This window comes from Aedes aegypti, chromosome 3 (genome assembly GCF_002204515.2).
Source record: "Aedes aegypti strain LVP_AGWG chromosome 3, AaegL5.0 Primary Assembly, whole genome shotgun sequence".
Taxonomy (NCBI): Eukaryota; Metazoa; Arthropoda; class Insecta; order Diptera; family Culicidae; genus Aedes; species Aedes aegypti.
In genome coordinates, this window is record NC_035109.1 from 35,997,632 (window position 1) to 36,015,833 (window position 18,202).

At 42.3% G+C, this 18,202-nt stretch overlaps 1 protein-coding gene across 1 annotated transcript; it reads right to left on the reverse strand.

Moving 5' to 3' along the window:
- Positions 1-348: 348 nt before the first annotated feature.
- Positions 349-1,818, reverse strand: LOC5575399 (venom allergen 5). The gene is made up of 2 exons (XM_001661869.2): positions 1,325-1,818; positions 349-880 (listed from the first exon to the last, which is right to left on the reverse strand). The coding sequence occupies exons 1-2, from the start codon at positions 1,604-1,606 to the stop codon at positions 407-409; spliced, it is 756 nt and encodes a 251-aa protein (XP_001661919.1). The 5' UTR covers positions 1,607-1,818; the 3' UTR covers positions 349-406.
- Between the last annotated feature and the right edge of the window lie 16,384 nt (positions 1,819-18,202).

Sequence of the window (18,202 nt, forward strand, 5' to 3'; positions counted from 1 at the left end):
GAATCGGCCCTTAAAGGCTTAAAATGGCTAAATGGATATAATGCCTTAAAAGGTTTAAAATAGCCAAAAATGGCTTGAAATGGTTGAAAATAGCTTAAATCAGTTCACTATATAGGCAACTCTCCGTAGTTTGATATTGAAGAGACCTTCAAGTTAGGTTGGTATCGAGATACAGAACATAAAATCAGTGCAACTGCGATCTAAGGGACTATCGAATTATCCATAAAACCCAGCTTTCACTGTGGTTCTCTACTTTACTCGATATCGAGATACGAATTATCGAGTAGGGGAGAGTATGTGTATATTGCATAGGGGAATTTTCTTTTATAATAATGGAATATAAACCTCTCCCATTGCCGAAATTTTATCTGTCTTCAATTATGATGTCATGCGAGCTTCCTCATTTTTAAGCCACATCAACCGCCTCGTCCTTCTTGCACAATCCATCGTACTGGCTATCGCATCCCGACTTACACTCCGAGCACGCATCCCCAGCCTTATAAACTGTAGTTCCAATCATATTGGTGTACGAATAGTTGCAGATAAGCAGAACCCAAAGGTAATCGGTCTGCTTGTACTGGACCATTGCGCATCCAACTCGACTGGCGTTCGCCCGAACCAACATCGTGAAGTGCAACGCCTTGTATTTGCCCCAGAGCTTCTTGATCAGCTTGGGACCAGCAAAGTGACGTTCGTCCCACCACTCCTGGATCAGCGTCTTGATCGTGTCCTTCACCTCGTACGTATCGCCAGTCGTTGCCCAGGAAGCGATGTTCTGGCCGGAATTGGGGTACTTCTTGGTGTTGTGGCACTGGTCATGCTCGAACTCGCACCGATCCGCGTTCAACTCCGCCAGGTAGGCCAGGTCGTCGTCCCAGTCCTAGATTAATTAAATTTTCAAGATTACTTTTAGGAACATTTTTAATCTTAAACACCAATATGCAGCTAATTACAAAATTTAGGGTTGCTAAATCCATTGTCGTTTTCAAAACGCGGCTACAAAGCAAAGCCATGCTGAAGGTGTCTAGGTTCGAATCCCGGTCAGTCCAGGATCTTTTCGTAATGCAAATGTCCTTGATTTCTCTGGGCATAAAGTATCATCGTACCTGCCACACGATATACGAATGCGAACAATGGCAACTTTGGCAAAGAACGCTCTCAGTTAATAACTGTAGAAGTGCTCATAAGAACACTAAGCTGAGAAGCAGGCTCTGTTCTAGTGAGCACGTAATGCCAAGAAGAAGACATGATTTGATCCTTGAGACACGCCAAAATGATATTTTTGTTCCACTGTGTTATCCAAAGAAACTCAGATAATACTCACCATCGCAACCATATTGGAAGCCGACGGCAACCATTTCAGTTCCTTCTTGGCCACCTGATTGCGGTAGTTGTTGTGCTCGTCCAGGATCAGCTTCTTGAGCTCATCGGTCAGCTCAATCTTCTTGCCTTCGTTACAATCCGGCGAAAGTTCGTTCTTAGCGTTGCAGCCGATATGTTGCACTCCCGGATCGCACAGGGATGAATCGCAGTAATCCTCCTGGGCCGATACCACCCCTAGAATGCCGGTCAAAATAGCCAAGCAAGGAACCAACTGTCTGGACATCTCGGATCACTGACGGATTACAAACTATCCTGTCCTCGGACTAGATTCCTGGTATTTTATAGTCATCTCGGAGCGACAATTATCAGTAATTATTGTTGGTTTTGTGAAAAATTAGAACACGATGTTGAAGCGCGATTTGGCGCATAAAGGTATGACTATTTCGCACAGTTCTCAATGTAATTTACTCAACTAGATCAAAGAAACAAATTCCTGGCTGTGATCTTCTGCTAATTCTAAACAGCATCTACAATAAGTCATAAACGGATAGCGATCAGTATCCGAGTACTGATTATAGGCATATCGTTCACTCGAAGTCCAGCGGCGCCAACCGAATAATTGGTGTAGAGATGATCATATTTCTCAACAACCTCAATAATTGGGGGTAGTTATATCAAGTGGATTAAATTCACCATTGTTCAAACCTGTAATGCAATATGGTTAATTGCCTTAAGGCACAGGCTCATGGTTATGTTCTGGGAAGTATGCTAAATCAAATACTCTTAGTAATGCAATTTTCCGAGATGCAATAAAAATGAAGTTCAGTTACTTTGGAACAAAAAAAACATTTTTTATATGAGTCATGGCGATAAACGTACATTTTATTCTGCAAGCACATATTTAATATCATGGGTTCAAATTCCGCTGATCAAAGATTCTATCGGGTAGAACATTTTCCCGACCTTCCAGGGCGAAGAGTACTTTTGTAGATGTCACATGATGTACAATTGTGGCTTCCCGAATGTTGCCCTTAAAACAGTAATCAATGCGGATCCGTACATGTTCAAAAATGCAACGCTACATAGGGTAAATGATGGCTTCGGCACCCTGAGGGTATTTTCGGCAGCACTAACTTATCGCCCTTGTTAAAGCTTATCCACGGAAGAAGAGTTACCTTCACTGTACTCAATATATTCCTTGAACTTTAATCTTCCATGTAAATCCCACCTTTCACAAAAATATTATGTAACATGGGTTTTATCACTAAATGAAACAAATGCTTCCGAAATTATCGTCATTCGTGAGCTGCCGAAAAAAACAACACAAGAATAGCTTAAGAATAACTCATCACTTTGAAAGGTCCAATTTTCCGCTCCAATGCCGATTTTTTCACAAAAGCTACGCACCGATCACTTATGCACTATTGAACTTTTGATTTGTATATGAAGCACTCGAAAATACTTAATTTATAAGCTTTAAATCACAAATTAAAATAAATGCATTTTGATTTCCTCGGCAATCACTTTTTATTACGGGAACAAGTTGCCAGAAAACCATATTCCATTGCGGTGTATTTATTATTCACGATTTAAATTCACAGAAAAAAACGAACATTACTTATTAATTTATTGGAATTAGGTAACAAAGCATGCATTGGTAACAATTGAGCCTTTTAATACTTTCTTATTTAAAGATTGTAGTGCATAATCTTCAATATACTGAGAAACTTATAAAATATACGTCTTTTAATAGTTGAACTATTTTGACAACACTCCTGTTGTTCTACAGGCAATCAGAGCGTGATGTTTTTGTGTCAAGTCATAAGTCAATTTATTTGCAAAGGGCCTATTCTGATTTGCTAATACACTGAAAATTATAGGAACGCAAATAAATTTTACTGGCAAAGTTTGGATTTTGATCCGAATCCGAAAAAATCGTGGAACATCGCAATCGGAATTTTTTTTAATGTTACCATTCATTCTCTCGGTAATAACTTGATGATAAAGCGTTCAAGAGCAGCAACCTTTACAGACCACAACCATGTCGAGCCATTCGCGTGTCAGCGAATAGTTCAATTCACGGTGAAATTATTTACCTTTCGAATTTGAAAACAAATGTGCAAGTACCGCCGTTGGGGGTTAAATATGGCCAAAAATGCGTAAGTCTTCATTTATTTTTGAACGAATTTCGCAATTTGACTTGACGTGTTCGGCTAAATAAAAAAAATAACATGTATTCTCATTGCAAATTCTGAACATATAATTGAAATTTGATTATTTTCCTTTAAATTGGAGACGTTAAATTTGCCCTAATTAAACATAGGAAACCCTTATGAAAATTCACCACAAGAAAAAGGATTGAAATTCATAAATTTACGTTATAAAACTAAATTTGAAAACAAAAATATATTTCACGGCGAACTCAGGCAGGCTTCAAAATTATCCGATAGACGATGATACTATCATCTATCTATCAGATGATACTATCACTTCTTGTCTATCCTGATAGTATCACTGAGAGAATGGTATCTATCAGAGATAGAGGATAGAGTGATAGTATCCCTATCCCAAAAAATTCTCATGAATTCTCTCATATAGCAATGATAGAGGTGCTATCTTTATCAATTGATAATATTATGGTATGACGGAAATCGATGCGCGTCGCCATTTTGAAATCTAAGATGGCGGCCTCCGGTTAAGGACAATCGTTGAAAAGCTATGCAATATGGGTATTTTCGAAACGGGTGCGACGAGAGGATGACAGAAATCGATGTTCGACGCCATTTTGAATTCCAAGATGGCGGCCTCCGGTTTGGTAAAATCAATGAAAACCCATGTAGGCAAAGAGAATAGAAATATTAGTAGTAGAACGCTAATGGCGCTGTTCTCACAAAACTAAATTAGTTTATTATCACCTTTAAATGTATCTTTTCATGGTTTGTTCGATGCCATGTTATAGTGGATGATTTTAAAATTTATTTGACACTTTGAGGACCAGTACTCAAACTGGCAAACTAGATGTTGGTAACACGAACAGTAGCGACATTAGCATTCTAAGGTTAATGCTTCTACTGCAAAAAGCCTTGAAAATTGCAAAACACCCATTGCTAAGGGCAACCCAAAATTACTGTAGAAAAATGTTCTATTTCCTGCTGCATTTCCCGCATTTAGAGCCTTCAATGACACTAACGTTTTAGAAAATGCATGCACCCAACATAGGCTACTTGATGAGATTCACGTTTTTGAACTACTGTACTGGGAAGAGTCACTTGATTTTCGTGAAATTCAAGCCTACTACTATTACCACTGGTCAATAGATTATCAAGATTATTTCAAATGATATTCCTGAAATTTCTGCTTTTCAATGATTTTCTGGATTACTAAAAATAATCGAGGAACTTTGAGAACCATCCTCAGAATTTCTGGAGAGTTTTCTGGGTCCTGGTTCCTTAGTCGAGTGGTTAAAGTCTACGGCTGCAAATCAAAGCCATGCTGAAGGTGTATTGATTCAGCATAATCAATTACTTGGCAGACAATAAACTCGTTTGATGTTGTAGTATTGATATTTTTTCCCTGACCTCAAGTGAAATTCCCTGATTTTCCCTGACTTTCCAGGTCAGGAATAAATTCCCTGACATTCCCTGACTTTCCAGGTTTTTCCAGGCAGTCGACACCCTGTATCACACGTAATGGAGCATAAATATTAATGTAAGCTGCAGTAAATGAATGTTTTTTGTCGTAACTATTGTCAAATTGTGTGTTGTGAAGTTTTTTGCATTGAAGAATGTTTATTACTATGAAAATAATGTAAAATTTTAAAATCATGCACGGTGCAGTATTAACAAACACCTATAAACTTTTATTACTAAGCAAGGATTTGAACATGGTATAAACCTGAAAGTTTGTGAGGATGCTTGAGATATATCCACAAACCAGATTTCATAACTAAAACTCGTACCAATTAGTTCAAATGGTTGAAATAATTGAATTTCTGTTAGATATCATTGAATTCCTTAGAAAATTGCATGCATTTAGGCGTTTTCCGCGAAATTCTGTAAATTTATCTATTCGTTATTTATTTATATATTGCATCGTTAAGAATTTGACAAGCATATTCTGATTCAGGAAGCTCAATTTTATCATGTAGAGTTGTTTTGAAAACAAACAATAATGTCATTGACGAGTGATCAATTTCACCCCGAAATGTGATCCCCTGATTTTTTATTTTAGAGATATTTGTTAACACTAAAATGACATTTGTTAGAAAATTTCGGTACATGAGTCGGTAAGGCTTATCATCGTACTTGTTTTCCTACATTTAGTTGTTTGGCATTGTTAACATTTTAGAAAACAGACTAGAAAAACCGTGAAAAATGATCAATTTCACCCGAAATTACGGTATAAATTTTGTGTTTGAGCCGCAACGTTTGAGCCTACTCCCCCTACCCCTAGAGCGTTACGTAATTTGTGGACGGCTCCTTAGTCTGCACAAATGGACCATTGAAGGTAGTTTTTGCAAGTGCTCACCGCATCAAAACAAAGGCGCCACTGTATATGGGATTTAACATTGTGAGAGCATTGCTGTTCTGTCAAACACACACGGCTACGGTGGCGCTATCTATGCTTTCCATAGCGGCTGTTTTGGTTATTTTAATGGTACATTTAGTGGCGTTGTGTATTCAATATGACTCTCAGCTATTCTATTTATAACTGCAATGCTGTTCTCAGTGTAGTCTGTATTTTTCTGCATTGGCCCTTTCAACGAGTAGAACATAATAAGTGATGTTCAATTTCAGGCATTGTCAACAAATACGAAAAGTTACCAATACATAACCTAGTTTTTGTACAATTTTAGATTGCCGAAGAGGAACAATTTTGTTGCCGACAATAGTAATTGCATTGCCGATAAAAGAACAAGTGCCTCGTGACTTTGGTGAGGGAAAATATATGATTTAAAGAACAAAATAGTGTTTTGTGCATATTAATTAATAAATGAGGTGTGCTCAAGTGTAGGTCAGGTGTCTCCTGCGAATTGTTGTGCTCTGTTGTTGTGTATAATTGCCTTCTTAAAAGTTCAGCTGCTTAGGCTGCCGACAATACGTAAGTTCCCCTAGGTCAATGTATGTGTGGAATCGACAGAAATTTGAGTTACTAACGAAGACGGGACGTTTAGACCGATCTGTCTACTAGATACTAGACTGGCCCTTATACAAAAAAGTTGTAAATTTCAACGGGGCACCCCCTTGATATGAGTCTTATGGTAAGAAAAAATCTCTCTCATAATTTCAACTCAATTGGTTGCTCCACCAGCTGGCGCATTCAGTTTGAAGTTTGTATGGGATATTCGTTCCAAATATATTGAAAATTGACCCTATGTCACTGTCTTGTTCCGTATACTAGTTGAAAGCGTTCTATGGAGCCCAGAATGACAAATACACTAGTTGATACCCTAATGAACATAATTGCAGAAGGTTGTATCTGGATTCAATCTCTTTTTCATTACCTTTTCAGTTGTTGAATGTAAGCCTTAGAGCAGCACTCCTGTACAGTCACTTATATGCATGCACCTCGTGCAGCAGCTCGCCCTACGTCGTAGGTGGCTATGATGCGCTTAGAGGCAATGTTGAAGAAATACAAAGCAGTATTGAGTGAGATTATCAAATCTTCAATTTTAATCATGATACAATCTTCTACAATATTGTTTGCTATGATATCAAGTAGTGTTTTTGAGATTCTGGGTTGAATTGAACGCGATCAACAATTTTCCTGAACCAAACAGTAGATGATGTGTTGTTTCCCATATGTTTGAGCTGAAAATCCTATATTAACTTCAATTCAAATGCGCCAGCTCATGGAACAACCAAATGAGCTGAAATTTTCAGGAAGTCTTCCCCTAACTCAAGAAAATAATCCTGGAGGGTGCCTCGTGGAATCATAAAACTTTATTTTTCTCCCATACTGAGTTGGGCCAGTCTACTAGATACGATGGGCAAGTTGTTGGAGGCTGGTATCGTTTACGTGGCAATCGAGCGGCTGGATTTGCGGAATGCTTCAACAAAAGTGGTACCTCCTTCCACAACTCGTCCAAGGCGGGGTCGGATATCAAATGTGAGGTGCTAGGCTGTCGTTCATCTCTAGCAAAAAAAAAAACAAAAGATCTTCCCTAAATTTACGATAAATTTGATGATGATTATCAATTCAATGTTACTACTCGCTTGCCAATGATTTGATTAGAATCCTTCCACCTTAAACATATTTTAGGGGTAATTCACGTTGAAGTATTCATTAATTAATTTCAAGCTATATTTCTCCGAATTTAATGATTATGGGAGTGTGTGAATTAACTCATCTCTGTGAATAATTTACATAAAAGATACTTTTGAAGGCAGCATCTTTGTCGGTGTTTAAAGTGCAATTAATGCCGCTGTTGGTGATCTACTCAATCGACTATCAAAGCTTACTTTTGTGCTAATATCATTATTCTGTTTTGTAAAGGCAGCTGATTCCTCACACGCATATAATTAGCTGCCGCAATTTATAAATAAAAAACGTGGGATAGAGAGGTAGTCACGGCGCCAGTTAGCACCGGTCGGCAACTATTAATAACTCAACGCAAGTCACGTTTCGCGATCATTGATAAGAAGTTCAAATGATATGCCTTGTTTAAGTTGATGTTTTTTTTTCTATTATAGTGGGGTATCAAAAAAGTTTCAAAAACCTGGCCTGTTAATTATTGGCACTGTGTGGGATTCACTTGCGTGCCTATCCACTAAAACCTAGTCCTCACTTTCGGCGGTAGCCTGGATCCCCCCGGATTCCACTAGATGCAACCCGGGAGCATCATGACAGCTGCAGTACAACGTCAATGTACCGAAAAATTTTGGTCCGTGGTACTGTCAAACTCAATGAAATCATGGAGTGTTCTCAAAATAGGGCGTAAACTAGAATCATGCTTGATGGACATAAAAAAAGTTTTACATTTTTTGTTTGGCATTTGTAACATCATTATAAACGAGTGATCACCAAATAGCGATTCTCTAAAAGGATTTGTACGGTCATCGGGAAGATTTTGTATGGCCCACGAGCGAGTTTTGAATAGTGGTGTGATGTGGTCCGCATGCTGTAAGTAGCTTATAGTAACCGTTCCTTTGTTTACGAAATTATTTTTTGACCACTTGGCAATTCAAAGCAAGACAAATTTGTTAGGGATCGTTCAAATATTTCGTTCAAACACAACAAGGAGTGGTAAGGGATATTTTGTAGTGTTTCGGTCCATACAATAAATTGAAATTTTCCATATAAAACCTGTTACTTCAGGGAAGGAGGGGGTTTAAATTGGCAAATTTCTTCGTTACATAATATTTGAATCATCCCTTAGATATTTACGATAATCATTAATTTATGGGAAATTGTAGTTATAAGCTTGAAATCAATCTGAGATTATATCAACTCGTAGTACATTTTCTTTTGTGGATTTGAACACTTTTTTTCTCATACTCACCACCAGATGTCTAAGTTTCAATCAGATAAGCTTATTGGATGAAGTATCCCGCTTTTACGAACGCTAATATCACCAAAAATTAGCCCACATTTACAAAAAGGGATCTAGTGATCTGGCGTTTGACTTGGGTCGCTTGATATGGACTTATCCACCGGTGCACTAAATTTACTCAGTCCAAGAATTTTTACACTTGACCGAAACACGTAGATACGTGACCCGCTTAAAAGTCAAAATTCTTTAACCGAGTGAATTTATCACACCGGTGGACAAGTCAATAGGCTAATATTTTCAAAGCTGAACGATCACTTCGACATCTGGTGGCTAGTAGGAGAACCGTCATAAAAGAGGTTGAGTTGAGACCGCACCGTGTGCAGCATAGGAAAGAGCAAACATATTACACTTTTTCTCGGAACAGTTATGTTGTAGACGATCAGAGAGCATTGAAAAACCTGATAAACTTTTTTTCCTTCGAAAATGTACAGATCCTTCAGTGCTCATGTACGATTAGTGGGATAAAATTGGAAAATTGGTATTTGGCTTCATAGGTTATAAACCTCCGGATTCTTTGTTTGTGGTTAAATTTGTTATGAAATCACGCGTATCGCAAGAATAAAGGGTCGAAATGATTATGCCAATAGGCAAATTTAATGCGCCATCAGCATAGAGGTCGCTAGGTAAGAAGGAGAGAAATGTCATTGAAAATGTTTGTTTACGTCCATAATTCATTTTTTCGACCCAAAAATTAGCTCATAATCAATTAATTATTAAACTATTTTCCATTGGCGTAATCATTTTGACCCTTTGTTCTTGCGATACGCATGATTTCACAACAAAATTAGCCACAAACAAAGAATCCGGAAGTTTATAACCTATGTAGCCAAACACCAATTTTCCAATTTTATCCCACAAATCGTACATGAGCCCTGACCGGATCTGTACATTTTGGAAGGAAAAAAGTTTATCATGTTTTTCAATGCTCTCTGATCGTCTACAGCATAACTATTCTGAGAAAAAGTGTAATATGTGTGCTTCTTCCTATGCTGCACATGGTGCGTTCTCAACCCAACCTCTTTTATGACGGTTCTCCTACTAGCCACCAGATGTCGAAGTGATCGTTCAGCTTTGAAAATATTAGCCTATGGAAAATAGTTTAATAATTAATTGATTATGAGCTAATTTTTGGGTAAAAAAATTGAATTTTGGACGTAAACAAACATTTTCAATGACATTTCTCTCCTTCTTCCCTAGCGACCTCTATGATGGTGGCGCATTAAATTTGCCTATTGACCGGAACAAAGCCAAACGTCAATATGTTGGATCCCTACCAGAAAGTATGCTAACTTTTGGCGGCCATTACCGCTTTTAAAAAGCTGGATAGTTCAGCCAATAGACTTATCCACGGTCTACTTTTCTTGTTGATTTTTTCCGATCTAAATATGTTTACATAAAATGACATCCACACCAACACGAATGTTCATCGGATGAACAATGCGTGGATGAATGTGCAACGAAATCATTTATTTTTCTGTATACATCGCCCGCTGTAAAGGTTTTCTTCACGCTGAAAGTTGCAGCGTGACGTCATCGTATATTAGTTCATAGGCTTATTTGATTGAAACTTAGACCTCTCGTGGTGAGTATGAGGAAAAGTGTTCTAATCCGCATAAAAAAAAAACTGCAAATAAAAAAATATCACTTTTCGACTTGATTCGATTTCCAATAAAAAGATAAGGACACCGTCTTCAGCCATTTAGCTGCACGGAATGTAACTTAACACTAGACAATGGATAAGGATGCTCCAGTGGCACAGTTGAGAAACATTCCTGACGAAAAGTTTCAATGACTGAAGCGGGAATCGAACCCACACCCAATGACACGATGCGCTTAAATGCCTAACGACACTAACCGCACGGCCACGAGGCCCACAATATTTTATTTTATTTTATTTTACGGCCAGCGCTTTCTTTTCGCTTCTTAAAAGCGATCCACAAATCAGTTAGGCTGTATTTTAAGTAATTTCTTATAGCATACTTTTCCGCAAAACAAAGCACTAATACGTCATTTAATCTTTTCATCGAACGAATTGGTACGCTCTTAAGTTCATTTGGTGCTTAAACTTGGTGATTTTATTAAATTTATTTCCATTGGCAGACGAAAATATCAGACTCGCCCTTATTTCATTTCATTCCATTCGTTGTTTTGCACCCGTCAACAACGAAACAAAATTCCGATCTGCCATAGTGAAAAATTGTGCCGGCAGCGGTGGATGGCCCCATTGTTTACGTTGAAAGTAGGTACGTGAAAATTGCGTTATCTGTCACTTCGCGGGGGGGTTGACTAGATGCGACTTCGTCGGGAGGGCTGTGCATCAGCACTTCTCTCACGTTCTTGACGTTTGCCCGCTCTGTGCTCTTGCACTCTGCGCAGTCTGCCAGTGGTTTGCTCTTGCATGTTGAGCAGACTGCCGTTCCATCTTCTTCCGCTTTTCTGTCTCCTGTCATCGTTCATCTCTTCTCACTTCCTTCTCCTTCTGACTTCCCCCGGCGTCGGAGGTTGTCACCAGTACCGGTTGGGGAGACGTCCGCACTGATGGTGCCCCGACTACCGGCGGCTATCGCAGGGGAGATCTTCTTCTTCTTTCTTCGTCAGGCTGACTCGAGTGCCGAGGTCGGTCAAACGATTCCGGTTGGGGGTTGACTTCCGGTTCATTAGCGCCCCGACGACCCGATGTCAGGCACTGCTCGCTTCGCTGCTCTTCCCGCCAATTTCTCTGCAAGATAGATGTTATCTCCACCACCATTTTTTCCACCAGATTCCGCCTATCATTTTGCTTACAATTCTGTCTGCATTGAAGTCCTGTCCAAAAGCAGCCACCGTCGCGCTTCGTTCCATGTTGAACCTCGGGCAGTCGAAAACAACATGCTCCGGCGTTTCCTCTCTTTCACTACACACAGGACAGAACGGTGACGGCGCGTGGCCGAACCGATGTAAATACTGTTTGAAGCAACCGTGACCCGACAGGAACTGTGTCAGGTGGAAGTTTACTTCGCCATGCTTCCAGTCTACCCAGGTCTTTCACATTCGGGATGAGTCTGTGGGTCCATCTACCTTTCTCAGAGGCATCCCATTCTTGCTGCCACTTGTCCAGCGAGCCGATCCTCGCCAATTTCCTCACCTGTCTAGTGCCTCTCCGCTGATAACACTCGATGTCTTCTCCCAGGGTGATGCAAATCGAAGTCATCCCGGTGATCACAAATACCGCCTCCGACGATATTGTTCTGTATGCGCTTGCTACTCTCATAGCCATGAGCCGGAACGTGCTGTTGAGCTTGTCCCGATTGCGCTTAGTTTGCAGTGCTGCACCCCAGGCCGGAACTCCGTATCTCAGTATCGACGATAATACGCTAGCCAGAAGACGCTTCCTACTGCTTCTCGGACCATGAGCGTTCGGCATGATCCTTGTGAGTGCGTTGGTCACCCTTGCCGCCTTCTCACATGTATAGTCGACGTGGCTGTTGAAATTTAGCCGATCGTCTATCATCACGCCCAGGTGTCTGAGTGACCGCTGTGATGCTATGACATGTCCCCCGACGGTAATTTCAGCGTGTTGAACCGCTTTGCAATTACTGACTAGTAGCACCTCCGTTTTGTGGTGGGCTATTTTCAGCTTGACTGCATTCATCCAGTTCTCAACCGTACCCATTGCCTCCGTGGTTAGCACTTCCACTTCTTCCAGCGTTTCGCCTATTACAGTTAGGTAACTCCAATGATAGGACCCCGTCGTACATCCCGTTCCACAGCGTCGGACCCAGTATGGACCCTTGCGGAACTCCCGCCGTTCTCGAAGTAACTCTGCAGAATTCGGCACAGATAGTCAGGAACCCGCATTCTATGCAGCGCTGTGGCGATGGCCTCCCAACTGGCACTATTGAACGCGTTCTTAACGTCTATCGTAACTACGGCGCAGTAACGATTTCCTCTTCGCTTTTGCTTCGATGCCTTCTCGGCCCTCTCCAGGACGGTCGGAATTGCGTCTACCGTCGATTTTCCTTTCCGGAATCCGAACTGCCTTTCTGATAATCCGTTCGCGCTCTCCGTACATTTAGCCACTCTGTTTAGGATGACCCGTTCCAAGAGTTTGCCCAGTGTATCCAGCAAGCATATAGGCCTGAATGATGAAGGATCACCGGGTGGTTTTCATGGCTTCGGTAGCAGCACCAGCTTCTGGATCTTCCATATATCTGGGAAAACACCTTCGTCCAGGCATTTCTGCATCACTTTCCGGAACATATCCGGGTACGCTAGGATCGCCGCTTTAAGTGCCACATTCGGTATTCCATCCGGTCTGGGGCCTTTTTCACCTTCAATGCATTCGCCGCTGCTACAAGCTCGTTATTGGAAACCTGACGATCTTCAGTGATTGCTTCTTCCTCGTCGACATACGGTGTGGGTGGCCACGGTGTCGGATCATGCGTTGGGAAGAGACCCTCGACAATAACCCTCAGCTTTTCAGCACACGTTTCAACCGGAATTGATGGACCCTTGACTTTTGCCATGACCACTCGATAAGCGTCCCCCAGAGGTTGGCGTCAGCTTCTCGGCACAGCTGCTTGTAGCACTCAGACTTGCTCAGTGTTATCTCGCGTTTGAAAGCAGCTCTGGCTGCTTGGAAAACGACCTTTCGCTCCTCTTTGATTTCTACGTTCGTTGCTCTCTGGTAACGCCTCCTGGCTTTAAGGCAAGCAGCTCGGAGTTCGTTGAGTGCCACGTTCCACCAGTACGCGGGACGTCGATCGTTGCGGGGCTCCCGTTTCCGTGGCATCGTTGTATCACATGCCCTTGCTATCGCTGTTATCAGCCTTACCGCATCCAAGTTCAGGGCATCGCTGTCGGTGCGAAGCACCTCAACAAAGAGATCTTTGTCGAAAGCCTTAATCTTCCACTGCCGGTCGCCAATTGTGTTCCTCTGCACTACCGCAGTGTTCCGCCGGCCAATACTGTAGCGTATCGCCAGGTGATCGCTATGGGTGTACTCTTCGCTTACCCTTTAGTTCATGTTGCCCGCCAGTGATGGGCTACAAAATGTTAGGTCAATGATCGACTCCTGTCCGTCTTTCCGAAATGTGCTAACGGTGTCTTCGTTGCACAAAACTACGTCTTGGTTTGCTAGAGTCTCCAGTAGGTTGTAACCTCTGGCATTGGTTACCCTGCTACCCCACTCCACGGCCCATTGAAGTCACCTCCAATCAGCATTGGTTTTCGACCAACTAGCTCGTCGGTCAACTCCTCCAACATATGACCAAATTCTTCGAGCGTCCATCTTGGAGGCGTGTAGCATCTGCAAAAGTAGATTCCGTTGATTTTGGCGATCACAAACCCCGCGTTTGAGCTGGCAACCACTTCCTGGATAGGAAACCTACCCATCACTTGTATCGCCGCTGCGCCTGTGCTATCCGCCACCCAATTGGCGTTATTGAGTGGTACTCGATACAGTTCAGCTATTATCGCTACGTCGCACTTACTTTCTGTTGTCGACTGCCAAAACAGTTGCTGTGCGGTGTCGCAGTGATTCAGGTTGATCTGCGTTACCTCCGTTATTGTTGGGCTGCGATCGCCTTTTGGTACGCGCGGCAATTGAAGCTACCCGTCGAATGGGTGTTTCCTTCCTCCGATGAGCAGAGCAAGCACCTTGGTCAATTCTTGCAGTCTTTCCCAAAGTGACCTCTATCTCCACATTTCCTGCACAGTTCGTTTCTGTCTGGGCCTTTACAGCTCGCCGCCGGGTGTCCGAAGTCCATGCACTTGAAGCAACGCATCGGTGGCCTATCTGCTCGCGTGACAAGTCTCAGTGGGCATATCGACCAGCCAATTCTTATCTTGCCTTTCTCCACCAGTTTGTTCGCCGTGTCAACTGGTAGCCGAATTGTCGCTGACAGTGTGCCGTCGTACGACTTCCTCAGACGGATTGCCATGGCCTCCTCACCAAGGCTGCATTGCTTACGCAGCTCCTCGCTCACTTCGTCCACAGTTGTAATCTCGTCCAAGTATCTGCACTCAACAACTGCTTCCTGAGTAAGTGCTCTAACGGCCGCCTCGTTCGCCAAAGATTTCGCGACTAGCTCCTGATAGTCCGAGCTCTTGATCGCTGGGTCACTCTTCAGCTCAAACAGCATTTCCCCTTCTGGGTGCGCCGCGTCCTAACCACGTTTTCTCCGAGGCCCTTCAAGTTCGGATCGTCCTTAACTTTTGGAAGGATATCTGCGTACGTTGTTTGGTCGTTTGCCTTAACAAGTTTGGCATCCCCTTTCGGCCACTGCGGGCGTCGCTTCGCTTTTTTCTTCCCGTCCTTTTTCTTCTCCACCTTCTCATTCTGTTTCCTTTTTTATCTTTGGCGTTTACGACGGTTTGCCATCCATCACCATTCCCGTCTTTTTTCGGCACATTTTTTCCTTGATCGTTGCGCTGCTTTTTTGGGTCTTCCTCTTCTCCTGGTGACTCTCTATCTCGCTTCTTCGTAGGTTTGTCACTACGTACCTTTGGGGTCCTAAGCTTGTCAGCCGCTGCTTGCTCCGTAACCTTCTTCAGTGTTTTTTCGGCAAACTCTGCCCTCATCATCAGCGCTTCCTGCTCCTTCATGGTAGCGTTGACAGCGGATTTGATGCTCGTCAGCTTGCTCTTGATCACAGTATGCACATTGTGCCGGTCCTTAACGAACTGGATGAGTTCATCGACCTTATTCTTCACCTCAGTCAACCTCAAGTTTTCAGGTAGTTGGCCTCCTTGAGTGTTGTTGCTGGATTGTGAACACTGGACTCTGAATCCCTAATCCTCCTTGTGGTTCCTGTGTTTCACATTGATTCGAGCTACTGCTAGCCGTCGGTATATTCTCCGTGGTATGCACCGGCGATCGTGGCACCTTACCGCTTTTCTGGAACGCGCTAGCGTTCTCGACTGCTGCTGCATCAAACTCCATTGTTTCGGCATTGTTTTGGAAATTCTCCATTTTAGTGGGTTTAAGTTGATGTGAAAATTATCGAATACATAAGCACCCAAAAGAGCATTTATTCAGTACCCAGACAACCAAAATGTATGTATAACGAAATCACCTGGAGGCTTTATATGTGCAACATTTCACTTATAAGATGTCGCGAAAAGGCCTTCTACGTACAAAAGTGGAGGCGATATGCGTGCATACATTATGTGATGAATAATAATATACAATGCGAGTGTATAGATTTTCTACCGAACTAACCTGTGATCTTATCCGACTTAACTTATGATTACAAATATTGATTTGACAGCTGCTACGGAGTGATCCGATTTTGTTTGTACGAGTGTACGAGACGAAACAAAATGTACAAGTGAACTCAGAAAAGAAGTGTTTTATGCGAGGAAGGTCATCAATCTGACGAGTTTATCCACGGTGTTTTGCGGGTTTGATGTAATTAGTATGAATAAACGAGTTGTAACGTAAACTTTCATGCGACTTCTGGTTGTCTGGGTAGGATATGCGCTTGTACTGCTGTTTATGCGCTTTAAATGCTACCTAAATGCAGGTTTTGACCCGCTGTGCGCTATAATATATACGACTCATCGGTTGCTTGTGCAAGTTTCTGGCAAATTATTTGTTCTTGTTACCCCCTGAAGATGACAGTTTGGTAGCTTACGAAAATACTCGCCTCTCTTAGCAGGTTCGTGAAATTGAGATGCACGGAAACTTAAACGTATTGTGTATATGAAAACTTTTGGGAGACAATGCTTTAGCTATTTTTGAGGGAGCTATTCAATCAGTTCACTATATTAGGGCAGTGAGCATATTGTGCAATTAGAAGACTAATTTACGGGTTATTCAAATGCTGCAAAAGAGTAGTTTTTATTCGTTAACTTACTCCACAAAATTTCAACAAATAATATAACAACAGATGCAATCCATCCCACGGCCAAAAGTACCCACACTGGTTGAAGCTCTGACACGGAAATGTCCTTATCGACTTGAAGTTGTACCTTCGATAATTCGTAAGCCCTCCGGAATTCCATATTCTCATAAAGCATCTCTTCAAACCAGTAACGCATCAGCCCGGCGTCGAACAACTTCCTCTCAAAATCCCTAAGCTTGCTCCGATACGGACACTTCGGAACGGTTGCAATCGCGTTCACCCGTAGATTTATGGAATATCCCTTCAAGGGCATGAAGAGAACATCTCCGGTCGCCTCGTCAATGTAATCATCGCCATACAGGATCACACGAGCCATTCGTTCCTCGGCCATCATGGCCATCGTTTTCGGACGCAGCATAAGGTCATCGACGAACTCAATGAGCGACTGCAGTTCCGGGTCCGGAAAACGGCGGTTCAAATCCGTATCCTTACCAAGGGCAACGGCAATTTTGATTCCGGCTCGACGAAGATCTCCCAGAGTTTGGGGATCGGGCACTCGCGGATAACTCGTCATCAGCGATATGAACTTGTTCTCGTATGCACACGAGATGAAAAAGAACAGAACAATCAACGAGAAGAGAATCATCTTTTCGTATGGTTTAGCTAGACGTAAACTGTATCGCTCGAAGCCACAGACAGCCAGCATAAACGGGTCATTCTGGAAAAGGTTCGGAAATGCCGTTGATAATAATGCGCATGCAATCAACAGTAGAATAATCAGAGTCCACAATTCTGGTTCGAATGGATACGTGAACAGTTCGAACATTTGCAGCATACGACCACGAGGTGCCAGGATGACCGTTCGAACCGGTTCTGTGAGATCGAGTGTGGTCAACAATAATTGTCGCAAGTACATGTTGATCAGGATCAAATCGAACGGAGTGCCATCTTCGTCGTAAATGTAGTGCGGAGTACAGTCCTTAACGGTTGGATCGCAATAGAGTTGTACGCCGTACCAAGTTCCATTGATGCGTCGCAATGTTTCAGTTACCCAATTACCGATCGATCCCTGGACAAGTCCATTCTCAACGCGAGACTCTCGCAAGGCGCACCAAGGAGAGCTGCCAATCAACGTGAATCGGACCTGGACGCCGTAGATGTTGCTGGTCATGTCGGCAAACATGATTCCCACGTCCATTTTGTCGGAGTAAATGACGACCTTCTTGAAGGGATTGTAAACGAGAGCAAGCTTGACTTGGGTATGGATGAAAACGACATTTGTAGCTACTTGTGCAAATATCTTACTGTAAATTACTACAATATCCTGAGGGCTGGAAAACTCCGCTAGCACAAGGTATTTAGTATCGTGCTCCATCGACAAAGACAAGAACAATGCCATAACCAAATCATGCGACTGATTCAGATAGGCGTTGGCATACATCACCAACATCGATGGTTTCCTGGTACTGTTCATGTGAAAACTTGGAATTCTAGCGAAAAC

Excerpts from the sequence above, each read along its gene's own strand:
- LOC5575399 (XM_001661869.2), bottom strand. The coding sequence starts at position 1,606 with ATGTCCAGACAGTTGGTTCCTTGCTTGGCTATTTTGACCGGCATTCTA. Across the intron at positions 881-1,324 it reads CTTCCAATATGGTTGCGATG|GACTGGGACGACGACCTGGC; the intron begins GTGAGTATTATC and ends TAATTAATCTAG.